The 23,367-nt window shown below is 37.0% G+C and overlaps 1 protein-coding gene across 4 annotated transcripts; it reads left to right on the forward strand.

Annotated features, from left to right (window-relative positions):
* The first annotated feature begins 683 nt into the window (after positions 1-683).
* LOC103992388 (cation-chloride cotransporter 1) lies at positions 684-23,063 on the forward strand. 4 transcript variants are annotated; one of them, XM_065118093.1, is made up of 15 exons: positions 684-1,059; positions 3,452-3,519; positions 3,681-3,855; positions 4,724-4,873; positions 5,329-5,407; positions 8,427-8,518; positions 11,107-11,221; positions 11,747-11,847; positions 14,918-14,979; positions 16,564-16,815; positions 16,976-17,090; positions 17,397-17,591; positions 18,971-19,371; positions 20,896-21,057; positions 21,862-23,063. In XM_065118093.1, exons 3-15 carry the CDS (start codon positions 3,713-3,715, stop codon positions 22,953-22,955), a joined length of 2,961 nt encoding a protein of 986 aa, XP_064974165.1. In that variant the 5' UTR covers positions 684-1,059; positions 3,452-3,519; positions 3,681-3,712; the 3' UTR covers positions 22,956-23,063. The 4 variants fall into 4 exon arrangements, with proteins under 4 accessions (XP_064974165.1, XP_064974164.1, XP_064974166.1 ...); XM_065118092.1 differs by having other exon boundaries at positions 3,492-3,590; XM_065118094.1 differs by having other exon boundaries at positions 3,492-3,519.
* Positions 23,064-23,367: the final 304 nt, after the last annotated feature.

Genomic DNA, 23,367 nt, shown 5'->3' on the forward strand with positions numbered 1-23,367 from the left:
TAGCTGGAGGAACAAAGATTGATTTGGGAATTAGTTGTACAGTCACTAATAAATTGCCAATCAAGTGTAAAAAAATAATCTAGGAGAGTTTTTTTTGGGTTTTAATAAGACTATAACTTATTATGCTACCATTTCCCATCTCTCGACTCATCTAGCAACTAAAAAGCTATTGGTCAGATTCACATAGACTTCCAAACTCTGCTCATCTTGCCTCATTATAATATTACAACTCTAGCAAAGCCTTGCACCATTTTTTTGTTAGATCATACACGTCTTGGGGGGAAACCGCTATAACGACTTTCTTATGTGTCACCCGTTTTATCGGCACAATTTCTTAAGCCCTAAGTTCCCAAATCACAGGCCTTATGGATTAAGAAAACTCCCAAATTTGACCTATACAAACTATGATGGACGCATCGACCCAAAAATAGTACCATCCGGTGCACAAGATTTCCAACCTCCATAGTGGACGAGGACATCGATTGATATTATACAATCTTAAATCTGAAAATAATTTAACCCCGCAGTGTGACAAACCGAGACGTCGATTCTTGATCATACAAGATGTGAGTCAAGATCCGTCCTCACACGAATTTTAAAGATTGATATAATCGATTAATTTAATTCGGTCGTTAATCGAGTCAAACCATATCAAAAGGTCCTTTCCCGTCCGATTAATCGTCCACCGCCATCTGAATCGGTCCAGACGGGTCCGGTCAGGTTCTTGAGGGAACCGCGTCGGCGTTTCTTTAGGATGCTGCTCTAAGACGCGCATCCGCACACGGGTCTCCGTAAGTCCAATTCCTCTCTCCTCTTCCGGCTCCCGTTCCCGAGTTCCCCCGCCCCCCACCGACTCAGCGAGGGCTCGGTCCTTTCCCGCCGGGACTCCGCCCGATCCTCGCCACGAGGCCGCCGACAAAGAGAGCGGCGGCACTGGGGTTCCCGGGATCTGAATAACGGGGAAGAAGCGGAAGGCGTGCTCGCTAGTGGCGGCGGAGATCCGAGGAGGAATTCCGAGGCAGAGGGAGGGGCGTCGGCGATCTTCTGGTGGTTTCAACAGTGAGTCTTCTTTCTCTTCCCTTTTCTTGGTTTTCTTTTGGTTCTTTCTTCACCGGGAAGAAGAAATGAAGGCGAAGCTTGATACCCATTTTCTTTTCTTTTAATATAAAGAATCTCGTGCCGTCAGATGTCGATCCAGATCCGGACCGGCTGATCTTGTTGAGCTAACCTAAACCCCAAATCCTCCGGGATATCCAATGAAGGACCAACTGTTTAAAGAATATGCAAGAACATGATACTGTCTGAAGAAAGATCTTGCGTCTCACGAAGGAAGTCTAACAATCTAAATTTACGAATGAGGTAGTAAAAATGGAACACCTAGGACATTAAAGGTCTCATAGGTCTAAAGAATAATCACCTAGCTAGGATTTTCTTATTATTATTCCACTAATCAAGATGACACTCATGGTAAGCTACCAAACATGTTTGAACGTTTTATCTGTACATTATGTTATTTATAATGTTTTGTTCCATGCTTTATGGAGCTATTTTATGTAATATTTCCATATTCTTGATTGTTAAGATTTTGGTAGCAGTTTCTAGTTTTAATGACTTAGTACCTACAGTTTATAGCTATTTGTGTATATATTTTTAAAGAACCTCTTGGAAGTCATGGACCATTGTGGGTGATAGGTGGAGGATAATGGTTCTAAACAAGCTGAGTCATAGAATATATGCAATCACGTAAGTATGGCATGCATACTAAATTGCAAATTGAGAATTGAGTAATCTATAAGCTGTAGCTATTCTTTCTCTTGCCTCTTCCTTGGTCAGGTCAAATAGTCAGGAAAGAGCTTGGCCTGACCCATCGAGAAAGTGCAGGTCAGCTCTGCTTGTGAGATAGTATTAGTGTGAGCTCCAAAAGATGTTAATTATAAATAAGAAGATTGAGCTAAATATCCCTTTTCACCTACTGGTATGTCCGAGGGAGATTAAGCCCTCAAAATATAAAACAGCTACCAAGAGAAATGACTGGGCTTGGGGTCGAAAGGCAAAAGCATGATATGGTTGAAAAGTTTATACTGTTACTTTATTTTCTTTATTGTAGTGGTAACTTTTGCTTATTGTCAATGGAAGTATGACTAGGTGCACACTTAATGGGCATTTTTGCTCTGTTGTTTCAATCTAGTTCATTTTTTATTGGACACTAAGGCATTGTCCCTTCTATTGATCACTTATGCCATAACAGACAACAAAACTCTTTGAAATTTAAGTTTTTCAGAGTCTACTTCTGCAACAAACAAATACTTCAATTGTAACTCTCACTGTTTCACAGGAGTCATGTTTAGCCCGATTTAACTTCAGAGCAAGTAGCCCTAGTCTCTGAGAGGCCTTAATGCCTTAGCGTGGGTAGAATGATCGGTAAATTTATTCTATAACATGTTTTGTTGTACTCGTGCTACATATCCTCCGGTACGAGTTGCCCCCACATGTGTGCTATCATGCTCTGGACAGAGTCATGTTGCTAAAAACTATACTAGTATTTACATGGCCAAGACTAAATATGCAACAACTCAGAAGCATGAAGGTGCAATCGGATGCAATTGGTGATTTGAATTAAAAAAGGGCAATCGGACTGTTTAATATCAGTGGGTATGTATTAGTTTGTCTGGTATTTTAAACCATTCTTTCATTGTTTTTGAAAATGTCTTTATTAGCCAAGGTATAGCAAAATCTTAGTTGTCTTACCTGATGCCCACCAAAGAGTGTAGAAAATATTTATATGTCCATGCAAAGCACCTTCTTTTCCAAGTCTTTCTTTTGTTTTTTTTTTCCGCCAGTAGGATATAACATACGATTAATATCTGTGTAAATGTTTTTTTTTTGTCTTTTTTTTTATTTATTTTTTCGGTCTCTAGGAGGACTACCTTATTTGTTTAGAGAACAAGAAAATATATAAAGCGTTTAACGAGTTAGTGAAAATTTAATATTCTAAATTTATTTCATATATCTTTTGTTTTACATTGACATATTTATCGATTATGTTTTAGCATTTTCCAAATCATGCATTTGGATAATTTGGTTATATCCAAATCATACTTCATTACTCGAGTGACTCAATAGATCGAATAACTCCTCCATGAGGTGGGTAAAAAAATTCAAAGAAAAGAGCAATTTCAAAATGAAATTCAAAACAAACCTCTGATTTTCCAAGATGAATGTCTTTGCACTATTATTCTATGTTATACACATGCATTCATTTAGGTTAAGAAAATATTATGCTGTAAAGAAAATAGCATGCATATGATTTCACAGATGCATTCCTTTCATATGCTATAGCCTTTTGAAAAGGTGAATAAGGTCAGTATAGCCTTTCATATGCTATAGCCCTCTGATAAGGTGATGCATCAAGATTGAGCCTCAGTGCATCTCATGCCTTTGTTTGCCTCAGGCAGGACTTTGATAATGTAGCTACAATGCACATTCGACAGGTCTCCAATAGGAGCTGCATGGCATCGGGTGGGTGACAGATGGGTGGCATGGGACTGCTGAATTCTTGATTTTGACGTGGTGTTATATTTCACTGCAATGCATGTCTCTTTGTGCTTACTAAAAATAATTACAATTTGTTGCTGATATGAATAGGTTTCAATTATCCTGATTCTGTTGATGTGCCACAGGATTTGATAAACTATCAATAAATTAGTTGACCATGGACAATGGTGAAATCGAGAGTGCAGATGAGGAAATGCCTTCACATGGTGGACGGCAGTACAGGCCGGTGGTTTCCCATGAACAATCCATTGTCCAAATGACTTCCATGGAGTCTGGACCTCCTACTGAGATGCCAAAACAGTGAGTTCCTTATTTGAATTTTTTTTAAAATATTTTTTACATTATTTGAGTCTCTTGTTTCATGTAAGTATTAGTTTTCATGATCTTTTGTTTCGGTTGGTTATGTATTATTCTTTCTTTTATTTGCTTGAAACTGTAAAAAGAGTTCTATTTTTATCAGTTCTCTACATAATATGGGAACACAGTCTATCAAGGTGCATGTTATTGTGGGAGCAGCAAGAGTTCTGGTCTCCATAGGATAAGGGGCAATGCATGTCAGCTGCATGAATTTTCATAATTTTGAACTTGTCACACTTCTATACTAGAGGAAATATTAGTAATGATGCCTGCATCTCTAAGCTCTCTTGGTTCAGGAATGAACACGTGCCTGTTGCATTTATGCTTAAAGAAGAATTTCATTACTAAGATCAATTTTGGTTGGCATCCATTTAAAAGGATATTATTAAATTTTCGTAAAACTTCAATCTAGAGTTCTATTAGGATTAACACTTGATTGTTGAGGTTTTGCTTGGCTCATAACTTGGCTCGGTCCTCCAATTCCACCAATCAAGTGAATGCAAGTGTGACTTTTACGGTGCTAACAGGGTACTTCTATATGAGTTCTTCTATTCCTTTTATTTGCTATATGGTTCTGTCTGAAATTTCTATTCCTTGTCTCAAATACAGGATTTTCTTACTATTTCAGGTATACTAATATAATTGATTAAATATGGCTTTTAAATTTATATATTGGAATTTTTAAAAGAAAATGTTCTACAATGTATTTACCTTTTCTTTTGCTGTTTATTTTCCTAGCATCACTTATTTTGTTATACTACTTTACTGGCACAAGACTGACAAAATAACAATTTTTTTATATTTATTGTAGGAAAATTAGGATTCCGTCACAATCAGAGAATGTTCCCAATCCAATGGAGGGACCTTCTAATGGCCATGATGAATTGAATAACTCTCAGAGGGAATCAAAATTGGAATTATTTGGTTTTGATTCTCTTGTTAACAAATTGGGACTCAAAAGGTAAGTGATCATTTTTTCATCTTTAATTCTTTACTTTTTTCATTCAATTTTTAGTTTTTTCTTTCATTTCTTTCATGGCCGGTGAAATTGTGTAATTCATGCTCTTCTTAAACTCATAATGAGATGTGTTTCTTTGGTCTGTTGGTTGAAGTCATATTATAGTCCGATACTTATATTATATATTTGTTGAGGTTTAAGTCACGGAAAAGTCACTATGTTGGCTCTCCCCAGAACCGTACTGGTTATGTGCTCGACAAGTATGTATTGGTTGCTATGACACCAACACAGACTTCAAATAGATACTTAAGTAGTAGTTCAACTTCAGTATCTAGATAATATACTATGATACTGGCATACCACGACCCAGTTTGGCCAGTATGGTACAGTTGGTTTAATGTAAAAAGATACAGTCTGGATATCTTTTCTTCAATTTTTAATTAATTGAATCATTACAGTATGACAGGAGAACAGATCCCAACACCCTCAAGTCCAAGGGATGGTGAGGACATTTCCATTACTATTGGGAGCCCAAAGGTACATTTGCTGGGTTTTTGGTTACAGCTACTCTGTATTTGTTTTTGTTTAGTTGAAAAACTTTATCAACTTGCTTGCAGAAGTTACACATGCATGAAATGTTGATAACTTCCTATCACCTCCTCATGCATTTTCCAACTTATACTCTATGCTTTGCCTCATTACCAATATATAGAAATCTGGATCAGCCTTAATAAACATATAGAGTTAATCTTAGAGCATTGATTAGGGTACCCTATATATGGAGTTAAATTCTTCTGTGATGTTATTTCATTGTTATCTTAGTAATTTTTTTTCTCTTACTTCAAATGTAAAACATAAGAATATATAGAGGCAATAATTCAACTACTGTGATGATGTGAATGCAAAAAAACTCTAGTTGTGTGCATGGTTTGCCTTATCGGTCTATATCGGTGTATCGACCAACCATCGGTCTGGTACATATCAATGTACCGACACATTGTCACGAACGGTCGTTGCGCACCCGCAACAACTTCGTTCAACGAATCGTTCATCGCTGTTGCATGCTTGTACAGAGACATGGCAGCATATTTTACGTTGGTTTTGTGTGTTTTTGTTTAGAAAATGTAAGCAACGACAATTCGCAGCGCTGCAGTGCAACCGCTCGCCGCGCCGGGCCAAACTGCCCCAAAATGGTTTCGTTTTCGCGGGCCACGACTTGTTTCTGCAGACCGCAATTGCACGTAAAACGTCAGCCATCTTAGCACCCTAGAACCCCCCGGGTGGCACAGGGCTGGTTGGGGCTTCGGTATAGTGTCGGGCGTTGAACAATTTTCATAAGTTCGTACGTTAACTTGACAGAAATTTGCCTTCGCGCTCGATACCCGATGAGCAGTTGTTTGCGGACTTGCAACTGTTCGTTCTACCTTCTAAAGTCCTTGTTTTCTCCTTCCTCTCTTTTCTCTCTTCCACTTAAGGTGCTCGCTGAATTGTTTGTAAAACTTTCCTCTTTGTGGGACGTCGGGACTTGTCTGTCGCTTGTTTTCAAACTAATCAACTTTTTGTTTCGCGGGTCCTTCGGGACTTATACGAGGTTGCAACTAGGCTGACCCTTTGCGGATGCATATGTTACAAGGTCGCCTCATGACTTCGGCAATCCCAATGAAGTCCGAGGAGTTGGCGTAAGGGTGCTTCACGACTTAGGTAACTCTAGCTAAGTCTGTGACTTTGCCGTAAGGGTGCCTCACGACTTAGATAATTCCAGTTAAGTCCGTGACAACACGGTATGGTGGGATGTACCAATAGACTGGTATTTACCACCCATACTAATCCCCTATTCGATCGGTATGTATCGAGCGGTACATTGTGGTATGGTGAACCTTAGTTGTGTGGTATTTATATTTGTTATAGTAGAAGATCTCTTTTCATAAATTTTCATGTTATTTTCGGTAAGAATACTTGCAATATCCAAGTTGTGATTTAGTTGTCTATTTGGATAAGTTCAGGCTTATCTAGTCAAAAGTTGAATCTAGAGTATAGAATTTCTATTTTCTGGGATAAATCGACTTAATGGCCAAACTATTGTGTTCTAATTTTGTTAACTGGAGAAATTATAAAAAGTAGTAGGACAGTTTGAAGATGATGAAGGTTAACAATGAGTGAAACTGTTATACTCTATAAATGCTGTTGTAAACTGTCTTCAATTTAATTGATTGTTCGAGGCATGGACTGCAGCTTCTCTCGGATCGGTACAAAATGGGTGGTATATACTGGTTCGAGTGTGAACCGTTCTGTGTACTGCCCCTGTTTTGATGGTCTGGTCAATCCAATAAAAAGTAAGAGAAAAAAATATTTCACATGAACACAAGCCTCTTCCTTGGACACACACCTGCAAGCCGCTGCTGTTGCCCGCATTCTGTCATCTGTTGTTGATTTTGGGTATGCTTCATCTTCTCCTTCACCTCCGTTCTCTTTCTCCTTCCTCTTCCTCCGTAACCTCCTCTTCTTCCTTCCTCTTCCTCCACTGTGTTCTCTTCTTCCTTCCTCCTTCCTCCTCTTCCTCCACCGCCATCTATTCCTTCCTTCCACGCCTCCTTTCTCTTTGAGTATTCAGTACGTATTGTTCCCTCGTCAGATCGATACACCTGGTTGGTACGAGACGACGAACCTTGGTTCAAGGAATTAGAGATCCCTGTCAAAATTGCTAGGATAGTCCTGGCTTGGTTGCCAACATCAAGAATATGTGTCCGACCTCTAAGCTTGTGCTTTTGAGTAATTTGTGATCCACTGATTTGTTTATTTTTGTGGGTCAGAGATGATTTCATGAGCCCTTCTTAAAGTCAATCCTGTGCTCCACCTTATTCAGTTCATGTTAACGAGGCATGTAATCTTCAAGGAAAGTTGGTCTTTCTGAATGGCAGAGGATGGTTACCACAGGGATAGCCTAGTAGATTAAATTACTCTTGGCTAGGATAATCATTTACATAACAAAAACTAACTAGGGAAGACAGCTAGTAAATTACTCTCAAACAAAAACTAGAAAAATATTTGTTTTATACAAGAAAGCTGCAAGAATTACAAATGATGGTAAGAAAATAAAATGGTTTACTAACGCAAGACATGGTCAGAAGACTCAGAAGTCAGAACAATGATTGATTTAGAGGTAAGAAAGCTGCTAGGTGCTCTAAATGAGGTGACTTTCTTTAATTATCATAGTGCACCTTGTTTTAATAGAAAATAGGTTGAAGTCTTTCATCATGATGATGGTTATGGGAGGATATTGATACAACCAATTAGTTTCTTTACCTTTACCTAGGCCTTCTTCTTGTGATAGATTTGTCGCAGTTTTTGGATCTTGAGCAAGGAAGCAATAGCAGAAGAATCATCAAAAGCAACAATTTGAAAATTGCGATATATTGAGCATACCACCTTTTTGCATAAGTTTCTGTTGTACAGTTTTATCTCTCATTGCCAAATATTAAGGTGATTGCTTTGACTACAAGTAACATACGATTATACTGTTACTAACATATATTTTGGACTTGATTTTTGTCTGCAGGTTGCTGGCCTTAAGTTGGGAACCATGATGGGTGTTTTTGTACCTTGTTTGCAGAACATCCTGGGAATCATATACTATATCCGTTTTTCCTGGTGAAGTACAGCACACTTTGACTACTTATTTTTACCTTATAAAAGCTTCGTCGAAGCAAATGATTACCATATCAATATAAAAAGGATTTCTCGGCTAATGAACCTGTGAATCCAAGTATTGGAGTAATTGTACCTTGCTAATTCAGTAATTATAATTGATTGGAAGCAGTCAAAATTTGGCTAGACTTAGGCAGGCACCGACCATCTCAGCCTAATTCATCCAGATTTATCCTATGGAGGCTGAAAGTCACCAATTCTTACACACACACACACACAAAGAGAGAGAGAGAGAGAGAGAGAGAGAGAGAGGTGATTTTACATAAATAATGGGATTTGTATGCTGTAATGTCAGATCTAATCCGACACATATTATAACCAGTGATTTAAAAAAACGCTAGGCTCCAAAAGGTGTCATGGTCCCATGGTCCCAAAACGTTCGAGGCGCTAGGCTAGCGAGCAGCGCTTGCTTGAGTGAAGCGAGGCGTTCTGAAATATTAAAATATAAAAATATATAATATAATTAAATATATAATTATTTAAATAAAAATATGATATTAAATTAAAAATATATTGTTAACGGTATATTACTTAAGTTAGAGGGGGAGGAAAAAATATTCTCTAAAATATTAAAATATAAAAATATATTATATAATTAAAAATATAATTATTTAAATTAAAAATATGATATTAAATTAAAAATATACTATTAACAGTATATTACTTAAAGTTGGAAGGGGGAGAAAAAATGTTAACAGTAACAGAGGGAGATAACAGTGGCAACGGAGGATTAGTTTAAGATAGTTGCGGCAGCGCTACGAATGACAGCAGCTGCAGCGGTGGAAGTTATGGACAACAATAGTGGCAGCGAGGGAAGCTGCGGACAGCAGTAGCAACAACGATGGAAGCTGCGGACAGCGGCGAAAGGTACAGACAGCAACAGCGGTAGCGATGGAAACTCCAGATGGCGTCCGCCGGTGGGAGAGGACCGCAGCTCCCACAACAGTGGAAGGAAGCGACATCGAAAGGAAGCTACGGGAACCGTCAGACTCGTTCATTAACAACAGAGGAAGGCTCGATCCGTTGCGTTTGCAGTGAAGGCAACGACAAAAGGCGTCAACAGCGGAGGCAGAAGCAACACTAGGGTTCCTGGTCGCGCGGGCATGAAGCGTGGCTTTTGAGGTAAAAAATTATGAACCGAACCAGCCTTAAACCGGTTCGATTCGCCTAATTAAATCGAGCGCTCGCCTGAAGTGCCCAGCGACTGTGTTTGGGTCAGCGCCCAAGCAGCGCCTCATTGAAGTGCGTCGCCTAGTGCACACACAAGGCACTCGAGCTTAGCCTCGCCTCGCCTCGCCTCGCCCGAGCGCTTAGGCGAGCACCCGAGCGCCTATTTAAATCACCGATCATAACATCATCGTACAACATATCTTGGCCTTCCTTTGTTTGTGAAAGGAGAAGAAAAAGAGGAGAGAGAAGAGGAGGAGAAAAAGAAAAGGAAGGAGAGTAAAAGAATGTGGAAACAAATACAACAATTATTTTAAAAAAATGTTTAAATATATTTTTGTCAGTATTAAATCATTTAAATTCTTATACTTGAATTACTAAATCTTATATTTTATATATTATAATTTTGGTCCTTTGTTTATGAAGACACACTTTATTGTATGTGTTCCTCTTTCATTAACTTTTATGTTATTATGCGAGATGGATTTTTCATCACTGTTGTTTCTTTTTGGCCATTTTAATTATAGTCATAAGGCTTGTTTAGTCCTCATTCAATGTATCATTTCCAGATTCTTGTTGGAAAGTGCTTCTTAAAATATTAACAAAAATTATAGTAGGACCAAGGGAAAAGTAGATGAATAACATAAATAATGTATTCATCATAGTTTGAAAATATGCATAATTAAGCAAAAAATATGTTCATTGTTCTCATTGTTCGCTGTAAAAGTTTGTAGATTAATTCTAATTATTATAAATTATAGTACATTTTCATATTGCATTACTCAAAGTGATAATTATCCTTCTAATGATTAATTTTTAGCTAAATTATATTACTTTTTTGTAATGATTGTTTGTAATGATATAAATGATTGTATAGGAGACAAAATTGATCTTTAAGGACTTATGCGACCTTGTAAACCCCATCTAAGCACTTCCAATAAGTTATAGGTATGGTTGTATATGTTAATCCTCTCCAGATCTTGCGTTGGCAGAATGTGCAGCAAAATTGGTGAAAGCTTCGTGCCTACATTTGCAGTAATCTGGCCTTGTGCCTACAAGGTGGAGTTGGTTAAAACTTAAAAAGCATCAGCATGGATCACCTACACATCTAGGCAGCTACATGAGACAATATTGAAGAAGTGTCTTTGTAGCAAAGATCAATTTGAACGGATATTCATATTTTTGAGATCCGATCCCTTTACAAACAAATTAAATTGGACCTGTCACTGATCCTGTTGTGTTGTTGACTATGTATTTGTTATCTTTGGTCTTTGTTGATCATTGTCATAATTCTGTCACTCTTCACAATTTTATTCTCTTCATTTTCCTTCAAACTTAGTTATATCTGGTTATTGTTTCTGTAGGATTGTGGGTATGGCTGGCATTGGTGAGTCTCTTTTATTGGTTGCATTCTGTGGGTCTTGCACCTTTCTAACAGGAATATCTTTAAGTGCAATCGCAACAAATGGGGCAATGAAGGTAAACATTATTGTTGGTTATGAATTTTGTTGGTTGAGAACTGTTTAGGTATGTTTCCAAGACATCCATTGTTTTAATTTTGGGATGTAGACCTGTTAAGTTTGGCTGTCACTTATAGAGTTTTCTGATCTGTAGTCTTTTTTTGGAATGGTTGAAACTACCAGTTGGGAAAGCTGCTAACAATATGCTTGTAACCATAACCACTACTTTGGATGCTTCTAGTGAATATTCTTTTCTAGCTATTACAAATTATTAATTAAGTCAGACCAAGTCTTCGCAGTTGATCATGGTTGAGAACTGACAAATTAATCTGGCCTTCATAACTTGCCAGACCATGAAAGTCAACCTAAACATCAAACAGAATATGCTATAATGCCTTGGATACTGAGTTACATTTTTTATGGGCTTAACTGTGCTGAATTTATAAGTAGTTAATGTGGTGATCTAAGGAACTCTTGTTACTAGCTTTCCAGCATATCAGCTCAGTTATGGATTAGACTATATTCTCATACTTTGTACATTCAGGGTGGAGGGCCATATTATCTCATTGGTCGTGCTCTGGGTCCAGAAGTTGGAGTTAGTATCGGGTTATGCTTCTTCCTTGGTAATGCAGTTGCTGGTGCTATGTAAGTCTGCCTTTTGTCAATTTTTTTATATTACTGTGCTGGTCTTCTGTTTGCATATTCTGATCTGTCTGTTAACTCATTCCTTAGATTAAACATCTGAATGGCATCTTTAATTATGCTCCTTTTTGCAAGAGAGCTGTTGCTTTTTTTTGTGTGGGTTTCAACATAATCCACATTGCAAATACTAAGATTTAGAGGCAATCATTACGGTGTTCATGCTGATCAATTTTTTCAAATCCTTCTGATGGAGAACCAAGGTATATAAAGGATTTTAGAGGGGTTTGTTCTAGGCAAAGAAATTAACAAAATGTCGTCAATTTTCTGACATAGAAACTTTAAGAGTTGCGTAGAAAAATGAAGAGTCTTTTGGTCTTTCTAGGTGTTAACCTTGAGACTCTACTATACTCTTTTTTTTCTTCTCAGCTGTGATAAGTTGTTTTAAAGCTGTTTAGGTCTCTTAGAAGTTATATTTTGTGTTTTTAAAGGTATACAAGTTCCCTATGAGGTTACTCTTGAGAATCATTGTCTACATAAACTGTATAAAGGTTCCTAAACTCTATAAATAGTGGAGCTTGTCAAATGGATGAAACACTTCATATTTGAATAAAAAAGAATTGCATCTTTATTCTTCTATCATTTCTCTCCTCTATAATCACTAATCTCACTCCTCTCTCTCTCTCTCTCTATTTCTCTACCGTGTTATACATCACCTCCTCTATAATATGCCATATTTGTTTAAGAAATCAATTCCTTTTTGAATAATGTTAGCATTGTTCATTCTAGTTTCTTTATGAAAATAGGGACATCTTTGGAAAGCCAAACAAAAACTTGTTGTTTGATTATTTTGGCCTAGGTTACTTAGAAATGAAATTATAAAAAAATTGTTTTCCATTCATCTTGGCTTTTTCAAGGTCAATATAATTTTGAGCTCCTATTCTCCCCTTAGATGAGCTTAAGCTGCAAAATTTTGATGAAAAACCTGCATGTATATTGTTATATTTACCTAGTTAGGAACTTGATGTCATTTGCTAGATGTGATATCTAATGGATTCCCTTTCATTATTTTGCTTAAATTTAAAATTATGTTTTCTTGATTTCAATTTGTACTGTAACAAATGCTAATAAGATAATTTGACTTGATTGAAATACTTGAAATGGATATTAACCATAAGCTCTTAAATGCGCATTAAGGGGAAATGGATCAGGTGAAGTTACACTGAATTTTGTTTACTAATTTACATAATATATTGAATTCTGCCTTGTTTGGATGTCCAGATGAACTGAAGCTGGAAAATTTTAGTCCTTTTCTTAAATGCTTTTTTTTTCACTTTTTTGTGTTAACTGCTATCAGATGATTTTACTCTAGTTATATGGCACTATCTCTGTAAGAGCATCACTGTCAAATATCAATTTCTAATGAGCACTTTCCAAGTCACCACAGTATTATATGAATTCTAATCAGGTTTTTTCACGCATTCATTCTTTTGGACATGCTGACATTTACATTCTGCTTGCACTTTGTTCATACTTCTAGCCAACCGGGTGTATTGGTCACTGCATGGACCAGTACATACAGATCAGTACCAAAGTATATATGTCGGTGCGTCTGTATGTACTGGTTTTTTTTTAAAATGACCAGAATCTCAGAAAACTCTTTTTTAGGGGTTTTCCCTCCTAATTTATTGGTATATAAATTACATATAGGTAAGAATAAATTGTATCTAAGCCTTAAATGCATAAAAAAACTTATGTTATAAGGAGGAAAATTGAGAATTTCTTTTCAACTAAGAACATTAATCACTAATCTAATCTAGAGCTTGATTATCACTACTAGCTGATTAGGAACTTTAGTCACAAGTGACTGTGAGATAGTGAGTGAATGTAAGTGAGTGAGAAAGGGGGAGGAGGGGATTTAAAGCCCCAAAAAGATGCCCCAACGTTCAGTTTGACTGTTAGGGCCAGATTTGACCCAATACACCACCCAAACTGACCGATACCAGCCAATTTTCTGTGTATTGTCTGAAACGGGCAGGTCTGTGTACTGGTCAGCTGGCAGACAGACATGTACCGCTCGTTTCAGGCTGTACATCAAACCTTGCTTCTAGCCATATACAATGACCAAGATGAGTACAATCATTGTCTCATGACTTTCTGTGTGTTTATTGGACAATCATATATATATACACACATGTATGTTTTATATTTAATGCAGATTAAGATTCTAACAATATGTTATCTATTGTTGTAGCTAGCAGCATTGTTCTGCTTAAAATATAATGGATTACTATTTGTACTTATTAAATTACATCTAGATTGACAACGACACTACTTTTCAAGAACTTAGTAGTTTACATATTAGTATACATTGAAACACTTAGGTTATGGATGCAGATAAAGATTTTAACAATGTTTTATCTGTTTTCACAGCTAGCAGCATTAATTTTGCTTGTAACAAATGTGTGTGTGTGTAGCCAGGAGAAGCAATCTTATTGTGGTGCCAAAGCTTACTCTCAACATGAAATCAATAAATGAAACATAAATTAGATGGCCAATTAGTGCCAAAATGAAAAAAGTTCTTAACTGGGGCATATATCAAGAAGAGATCAAAAGAGTCCACATAAAATAAGAGAAAGGTACTTCAAGAAAATAAGGAAGGATTCATGCCTCAATGAATCATAATAGGACAAACAGGATGGTACGTAATAGAAAAATATAATATCGCTGATTATTTGGACTTTGACATGCATGAGTATGATAACAACAGAAGAATGGTTGTCTTGGTGACAAGCTGGAGGTAGCAACTGCTGCACTTTTAAGATGAGGGAAGAACACTAGGAAATGTTCAAAGAATATGAACTACATGCTCTATGAATAGAGAGGAGCTGATTCCATTTAAGTGGTGCCATGAGAACGGTTAAGCCATATATCTCTTTCTTTTTATTCATGTGTATTTAAAGTATACATCTTACCTCTCAGATTTGGATATTGGATGCAAGTTGTCTTACCTCTGTGCCAATTTGGTAGCCGATTATCAGAAATTTAGTTGTTATTAACACTTTAATTGTTTCAGGTATGTCTTGGGAGCTGTTGAAACCTTCTTAGATGCTGTGCCAAGTGCTGGCTTCTTCACAGGTGAGCTACTTGGATGGTTGTGCCATGTACTGTACCGATCAAAACTCAGATCTGTATGGTACCGGTCCATAGCAGTGAACCAAGTGTTTGAAGTACATAATTGGTTTGGAAAAAAACTTAAAATATGACTGAAAAAAAAAGAAAGAAACTGCTCGGAATAGATCCTGTACCACCCTATAGCAACCCTGTAATGGGTGTACCATTTGGTTTGGACTGGTCCATGTACTGGCAAATTTATTGGACCAGGAAATACAACTTGTACCGATGACAATTGGACTTATTTGCATTGAGAAAAGAAAAACTTAGATTTAGAAACATCTCAAGATTTTGGTGTTGGAAAATTTTGGTAGTCTGGGGATCTAGTTTTTGTAGAGCAAACCATGAGATTGGACATGCCAGATGACCGGTGAGGTGCTACTGGCAGTTATACAGGATAATGGCAGATCACCGATAAGTTTGTCATGAAGAATTTGTAGGATAATGGCAGTTCTATGTCAACATGAAATATGTATAGATTAGCAAGGAAAAGGTTATACAATCTGCGTCATGTGTTGTTGTTTTCTTTTTTTTTTTTTGAGGCTTGATTTTTTAATTTTAAATAATACTCTTATCTTATAGTTTTATTAGCATGCATGAATCACCTTTGCATTCAATCTGCTTTCGAACTCTGAACTCACCTAAAGGAACATGCAATGTCATACATCAAAAGTCAAAGAATTGTATACTATTTAAATGTTTTTTTACCAAAAAACAGTTGTATGGTCTTGGATAGTTAATCATGTTGTCAGCGGACTATAAGTGGAGGTATGAGATAGTAAAGACCATCAAGCATTACACCTTTAAGGGTATTATTCATTCCTTTTATAACATCACACATCTGGAACATTGCTGGTGTGGTAGTGCATGAAGGGTACTCTGTTTTATTGTGCTGCACTATATTGTTTCGGCCATGTGCTTGATGACATGCCAAGGCACAATAGCGGAGACCAATTTGCAATTTGAATGTGATATGCACACTGATAATATCCATTTTCCATGAATTCTGATGTTTGGCAGTTCAAATCAGAGTAGTAAGAAACTCGTAAGTTATGAAACACCACCTAACAGATGATCAGTCGAGCAAACTTTAAGTTGATGATCACTATGTAGTCACGATATTCAAATCTTAGCCATCTCGGTTTCATCAGGGTGAATCCTTTGATAAATGGCACATGAGCTGTGAGGAATAAAAGATGAAAATATTCCTTGTACAGATGTTATACAATGTACATTTATCACTGATATGATAAAATGTTCACCACTCTAGAGGAAACAACAGTGGGAGTTTGCAAAGGGGCAGTGACGTTGTTGAGATTCATGACATTTCTCTTACTGTGTTAGCAATGATGTTAATTTTTCCATTAAAACGATCTTTAAAAATATTTGTTTGCAAACTTTAATTTCTGCAATTTAGGTGCAATGTTGTATTCAGGATTTATTTTCTTTTTAATGCATTGTACAGCTTTCATGAATGTTCATTCACTTTATTATTGCTTATCAGCAAATCCATGTTAAATGGTATTCCTTGGCGTGTTTTCTTTTCAGATTCTGTAATACTTGTCACCAATAGCACAGCAACTAATGGTACAATATCTGAAGTAACAACAATTGTATATACTCCAAGCTTGCATGACTTGCAAGTCTATGGAGTTATTGTGACTATTCTTCTCTGCTTTATCGTATTTGGCGGTGTCAAGATTATAAACAGGGTAGCTCCAGCTTTCTTAATACCTGTCCTGTTTTCACTTTTCTGCATATTCATTGGGGTATTTTCTGCACCAAGGAGTAATGCTTCAAGTAAGATCCCTTTATTAAATACCTTTTTTATATGATTTTATATTCCTAATTTAAGGTTCAGTCTATCTGGTCTTCACTTTCCATGAAGTGGTATACCTGAACTTTAATTATTTTGTGGCATCTCATTCATATGTTGCTCCCTTTTTGGAGTCTGCCACAGGTGGCATAACGGGGTTGAGATCACAAACATTCAAAGATAATTGGAGTTCTGCTTATCAGCGTACTACAAATGCTGGAATACCTGATGCAGAAGGACCTATATATTGGAATTTTAAGTAAGCCTTGACTGCATATGTGTGTGTGTGTTATTATTCACTTAGTATCAGTGCAATTGATGACCTTCGATAAAATTGGAACTATCTGCAAGTCAAAACATTTGGGTTACATTTTATTCAATTTTGAAACAGAAAATATTACATTTGCTAGTTGATTGTGTTTGATTTGGGAACATGTAATAGTAACAACAGGTGTTGACATATGCCTTGGCATGAGCCAAGACACATTCCTGCAGCTTGATATATATAGTTTATTGTTTTAACTTTGTTCTTATATCCATTCTGAAATTTTCTATCCTTCCGTAGTGCACTGGTGGGTCTATTCTTTCCAGCTGTAACAGGAATCATGGCTGGTTCAAACCGATCTGCATCATTAAAGGATACACAACGTTCTATACCTCTTGGAACACTAGCTGCAACACTTACCACCTCTTTTTTGTATTTGATATCAGTATTACTATTTGGAGCTTTGGCCACCAGAGAAGAGTTACTGACAAACCGGTACCCACATTATTTTCTCTCTATCTTTTCATTCCTTTGAGTGATCATAATTTACACACAGGCTATAAATTTCTGTGAATTGTGCTTCTTTGTCCAACTTTTCTCTGATCTGAATGTGTACTGTACTTTGGCACCACCACCAAATCATGCTGCTGCTTCTTTATGATTATCTGGTGCCTCCACCAATTAGGATTGCAGCAATAGCTTACACAGAATGCCAGAAAGATGGCTTGGTCATATGTTTTGTTAGTAGATAGGTCTGACAGAAATCAGCATGATACACCTTACCGTAGACTGATGTTTGCTGTTAGGAGCAGCAGAAGTTATTGAATGATGTGTTGAACGGACAGTTGGAAGAAATTATCATTCTACTGAACATTGAGGAACTAGCGAAGTAGAGAAATAGACAAAACAAGAGAAATACTTAAACCTTGTAAAAGAAAAAATATATGATTAACTTAATCATCAATTTAATAATCAGTTTTCCCCCAAGGATCTTGATCCCAATTGAGTTAGGATGTTTTAATAGGCAAAACATATGGTAGAAGTTTCTCTTAAGAGAAATACATTAAGAACTCTCAAAACTCGAGTCTTAACAACTTAATAAAATCCTATTGATTCTCGATAAATTAGATTCTTAATCATTAATACAACTCGAAGCAAGGCATGCACACCTTCTAAAGCAAGGATTGTTCTGGTTGTGCGCATTTAATCATAGAACACCCTGTATCAATCGTATGGGAGACTTGTTTGAATGAAACTTATATTTTAATTGATTTTTAATGCATACCAACTTGAAGTAATGATTTTGGCCAGAACGGTATGGTAAATTGAAGTTTCATTTTTGTTCAGTGTTTAATTCATCACTCCTCTCTCTCTCTCTCTCTCTCTCTCTCTCTTTCTCTTTATTACTGTTTCTCTTGGAACTCCTCTATCATTTCCTTTACTCCATTAAACCCATCATTTCTCAGAGGTGTAAACCATGTTTGCAACTTATTTACATCAACATCCATCCCCAAGATTCACTTCTATTTGTCAGTAGACAAGTCATTTTGTCAATGATTCTATAAATGTATCCTTGCATTACTTTTTTTCCTATACATGCTTCATATAGTTCGTTGAGCTTTTAAGGTTAGAATTTGTGGAATCCTTTCAAGTTTCAACAAACAATTTCAGAAGGTTCTTTCTGCGTATGTTTGGTGCAATCTTTTGACAAAAACATTTGCATAAACTAACAGAAAACTGTTTCCAGATATAAGCAACAGTTGATTTCTTGTCCATTGGCTCTGACTTTTGATCTTTTGGCAGCATCTACTTTTGAAGTTACTTGCTATGTTGTATTTCTTTGTTTGAGTTCATGATTTAGAACTTCTGTGCAGGCTTCTGACTGCTGAGGTTGCTTGGCCTCTTCCAGCAATTATATATCTTGGAATTGTTCTCTCCACTTTAGGTGCAGCATTACAGACTTTGACAGGTGCACCACGCTTGCTTGCAGCCATAGCAAATGATGACATTCTCCCTGTTCTTAATTATTTCAAGGTCACAGAAGGCGGGGAACCTCATTTGGCAACTCTCTTTACTGCCTTTATTTGTATTGTCTGTGTCGTGATTGGGAACCTTGACCTAATCACACCCACTATAACTATGTTCTTCCTTCTATGTTATGCGGGAGTTAATTTATCTTGCTTCCTTCTTGATCTTCTCGATGCTCCTAGCTGGCGCCCTAGATGGAATTTTCACCATTGGATGCTCTCACTTCTTGGTGCATTAATTTGCATTGGTATGTTGCCATCACCACTGCATTTTATATCATATATTTCATAAAGCTAGCTAGATATTGAAGTGTGTCCAAATTATAAATATGTATAAGTCATGCCAACCGTACCAAAATGGAAGTATCTATGCTAGACTAAGGTGTAGCATACAGGCAAAAGTAAGCAAATCTAGGGCCAGTTCTTAAGCTGGTTCGCAGAACAATTAGGAAAAGAATATGTGGATATGACAGGAGAAAAATGTGGGAAATTCTGGATATTTGATATAAATTATTATTATTTGTTGGACCTTTGTTATGCTGATAATTATGTCATTTATATGATAGCAATTGGTTTTTCTTTTGGTTGTGTTATAAACTGATGTTTCAGGTACAGGCACATTATTGATTCCGTTTTGTCAGAACAGGAGATGCTAGGCATGGGACAATTAAAATTAACAAGAAACCTTTATTTAGAGATTTCAAGTGTGTGTATGTGTTACACAAAATTGGTGGCATGATTTACCAATACACCTCCTGACAGCATTTGTCATAAGTGTTTCTATTATCAATTCACTGTTAAATATATACTACTTTTTGCCAGTATCCATGGTCTGGTAGATATTAAGGACTTAGCCACTGGAATCCTTGCTCAGATATATCTAATGTATTATTTTCACTAAAACCACCACTTATTTTGTTCTGCACCTAGATTATTGATCAATCTTTTAAAAAGGCTGCTTCGGATTAGATGGCTATATTATAACCATATATTGAAATCATTTGTTAATTTAGTAACAATAAGTCTAGTTACCTAGATATCACTTCATTTTCTTAATCTATGAGTTGGTACGTAGTTCTTAGAATATCAATTGTAAGATGTCATTGAGAAGCTTTCTTTAATACTGTTGGACATTCATTTTTAGAAAATAACTTGTAATTAGTTTAATTTTTCTCTTGTAATTTTTCTCTTGTTAAGAACTTTACATCTTATTTATTTTGACAACTCTTTATTTTGTTAAGAATATTACAATCCAGTTGGGCATTTGTGTACCAACTTATTAAATATGGAAGCAGCAAGTATAAATATAACTTACATTTAAATAGCCTACAGTGTAGGTTTCATTTTCCTTGGATAGTGAATATTTAAATATTTTCTATTATTATTTGACAATTGACATTGATGGATGTATCACTCAATTATTTCTTTGTATTCCAAATGATGAAGGAAATTGTACTTAATGATCTGATATGAATGGTTAAAACATTAACGATGGCATAATGCCAGAATTTGTATGGGCCTGCTAAAGGTGGAACAGTATAACTAATATCTTGAGCTAGCTCGAGGCATGGCTAAGAGCATTCAGTAAGGCATGTCTAGATTCCTAAGCTGTATTTTTCTTCATGTAGTACTTTTTATTTTTTTGGGATATTTACAAAATAAATATATAAGATGCTGAATCTTAACAGTTGAAAATCAGAGCTGTAGAACTTGAATGTAGTGTTTTTGTCCACTAAATTGCTATGTATCTAAGATATTTTTTATCCATGCAGTGATCATGTTCCTCATCTCCTGGTCCTTCACTGTGGTGTCTCTGGCCCTTGCTAGCCTCATATACTACTATGTGAGCATAAAAGGGAAGGCTGGAGATTGGGGAGATGGTTTCAAGAGTGCCTATTTTCAGCTAGCTCTCCGCAGTCTTCGGTCATTAGGAGGTATGCCTATATGTTATGCCACTCTTTTGATGATTTGAAGAAATATAATGTTTGTCGATGATTGCTCGGTACACTATGGAACTGTATTATTTAGTAACAACAATATGTGAGACAAAGTACAGTATGCAATGATGCACCATAACATTAGCCTTTAGACTCAAATTCTGGATACAGGATGTGTTGAATTACAAAATAAATCTAATCTTTAGATTGAACACACACACTTCACAAACATGTCCTGACAAAAAAGAACATGTTTTAAAATTTTCGATATTACTATGATAGATGTCGATGCATGTCATGAGGCACCTCAAATGATCCTTCGAGAACTTGTAGTAATTAATGTGAGGATCAACCAAAAAACACTCCCCTCTTCCAGTCTTCCTATCCTGTGCTGTGTCGGTTTCACTATTGCTTCTTAGCTAACATTCCCTATTTCATTTTCTGATGTTTTCTACATATTCTGTGTCTGTACTTGTGTTCCAGCTTCTTCAATAAATTTAATGATCTTGGGAAGTACAAAACTGCATAGGATAGTTGTCTTTATACATATATCATAACATTTCTCTCCTTAGTGACGTATGCTATTGGGTAACTCAAAATATTAAATTTTGCCTTAAACTTGCCAGTCTTATCCCTGATTATCTCTAGGTTTTATGCTGCCATATTGGCAACTATTTACACTCTTTGCACATATAAGAACTGTCAAGTGTTCACTGATTAACGTGGAAGAATTTGGTTATGAATCTGGTTTGGATGTCTTATATCTCATGATGAACTTATTATATCTATCCCGTCTTGCAGCAAATCAGGTTCACCCTAAAAATTGGTACCCTATTCCTCTCATCTTCTGCCGACCATGGGGAAAGCTGCCAGAAAATGTTCCTTGTCATCCAAAGCTTGCAGATTTTGCCAATTGCATGAAAAAGAAAGGACGTGGGATGTCGATCTTTGTTTCAATTATCGATGGCGACTATCATGAATTGGCTGAGGATGCCAAGACAGCTTGCCGTCAGTTGAGCACTTACATAGACTACAAACGCTGTGAAGGGGTAGCTGAGATAGTAGTTGCTCCCACGATGTCTGATGGCTTCCGTGGCATTGTACAGACCATGGGACTAGGCAACCTTAAGCCCAATATTGTAGTCATGCGATACCCTGAGATTTGGCGGCGTGAAAACCTCACCCAGATTCCATCTACCTTTGTCAGCATTATTAATGATTGCATTATCGCAAACAAGGCTGTTGTGATCGTCAAGGGCCTTGATGAATGGCCTGGTGAATATCAGAGACAATTCGGGACAATTGACCTCTATTGGATTGTGAGGGATGGGGGCCTTATGCTTCTCCTATCTCAGCTCCTTTTAACAAAAGAGAGTTTTGAAAGCTGCAAGATTCAGGTCTTCTGCATTGCTGAAGAGGACACAGAGGCTGAAGAGCTGAAGGCTGATGTCAAGAAGTTCCTCTATGACCTGCGCATGCAGGCTGAGGTGATTGTTGTAACGATGAAGTCGTGGGAGTCACACATTGACACTGGGGTTCAACAACAGGATGATTCTGTGGAGGCATTCACCGGTGCACAACGCCGAATTGCTTCCTACCTTGCTGACATGAAGGAGACGGCCAGAAAAGAAGGGATGCCCCTGATGGCCGACGGAAAGCAGGTGGTGGTCAACGAGCAACAGGTCGATAAGTTCCTTTACACCACCCTGAAGTTGAACTCAACTATACTCAGATACTCGAGGATGGCAGCGGTTGTTCTCGTCAGCCTCCCACCACCACCTCTGAACCACCCTGCCTACTTCTACATGGAGTACATGGATCTGTTGGTTGAGAACGTGCCGAGGATGTTGATAGTTAGGGGATACAGGAGGGATGTCTTGACCCTGTTCACATAATTGAACCCATCTCTACTGGTGACGTGACTTTGTTGTAATTGACTTTTTTGGCTCCGGTTGGCTTTTGTTTAATTATCACACCCCATAGACATTCAGTTCATTCATTCATTGGAACCCCACCCTCTTTGGACTGCAGTCTCGATGTTAGTCCTCACTATTCTAAGAGGGCGTTGTGTACTACTATTGTTTGAAGGTGTTGTTTTGGTGATAGAATTGTCCATATGACAAATAAAAGTCCTAGGACGGAATGATCACCAACAGACCAAAGCCAAATTTTGCAGCAAGTTTCAAAGGTTGTCGTCCACTCTTCCAATACTGATGCAGATTGTAGAGGTTACAAGCATCCTGCCTTCCGTTGGATTCGAGCTGCGATAGTATTCGCCAAGCTGATGTGCTGCAGATCATGAGGAAG

The sequence above is a fragment of the Musa acuminata genome, chromosome BXJ2-7, assembly GCF_036884655.1.
Source record: "Musa acuminata AAA Group cultivar baxijiao chromosome BXJ2-7, Cavendish_Baxijiao_AAA, whole genome shotgun sequence".
NCBI lineage: Eukaryota > Viridiplantae > Streptophyta > Magnoliopsida > Zingiberales > Musaceae > Musa > Musa acuminata.

Coding starts and splice junctions, on each gene's coding strand:
- LOC103992388 (XM_065118093.1), top strand. CDS start 3,713: ATGGACAATGGTGAAATCGAGAGTGCAGATGAGGAAATGCCTTCACAT. Junction 11,222..11,746: donor CAACAAATGGGGCAATGAAG/GTAAACATTATT, acceptor TTGTACATTCAG/GGTGGAGGGCCATATTATCT. Junction 19,372..20,895: donor TGGTGCATTAATTTGCATTG/GTATGTTGCCAT, acceptor TTATCCATGCAG/TGATCATGTTCCTCATCTCC.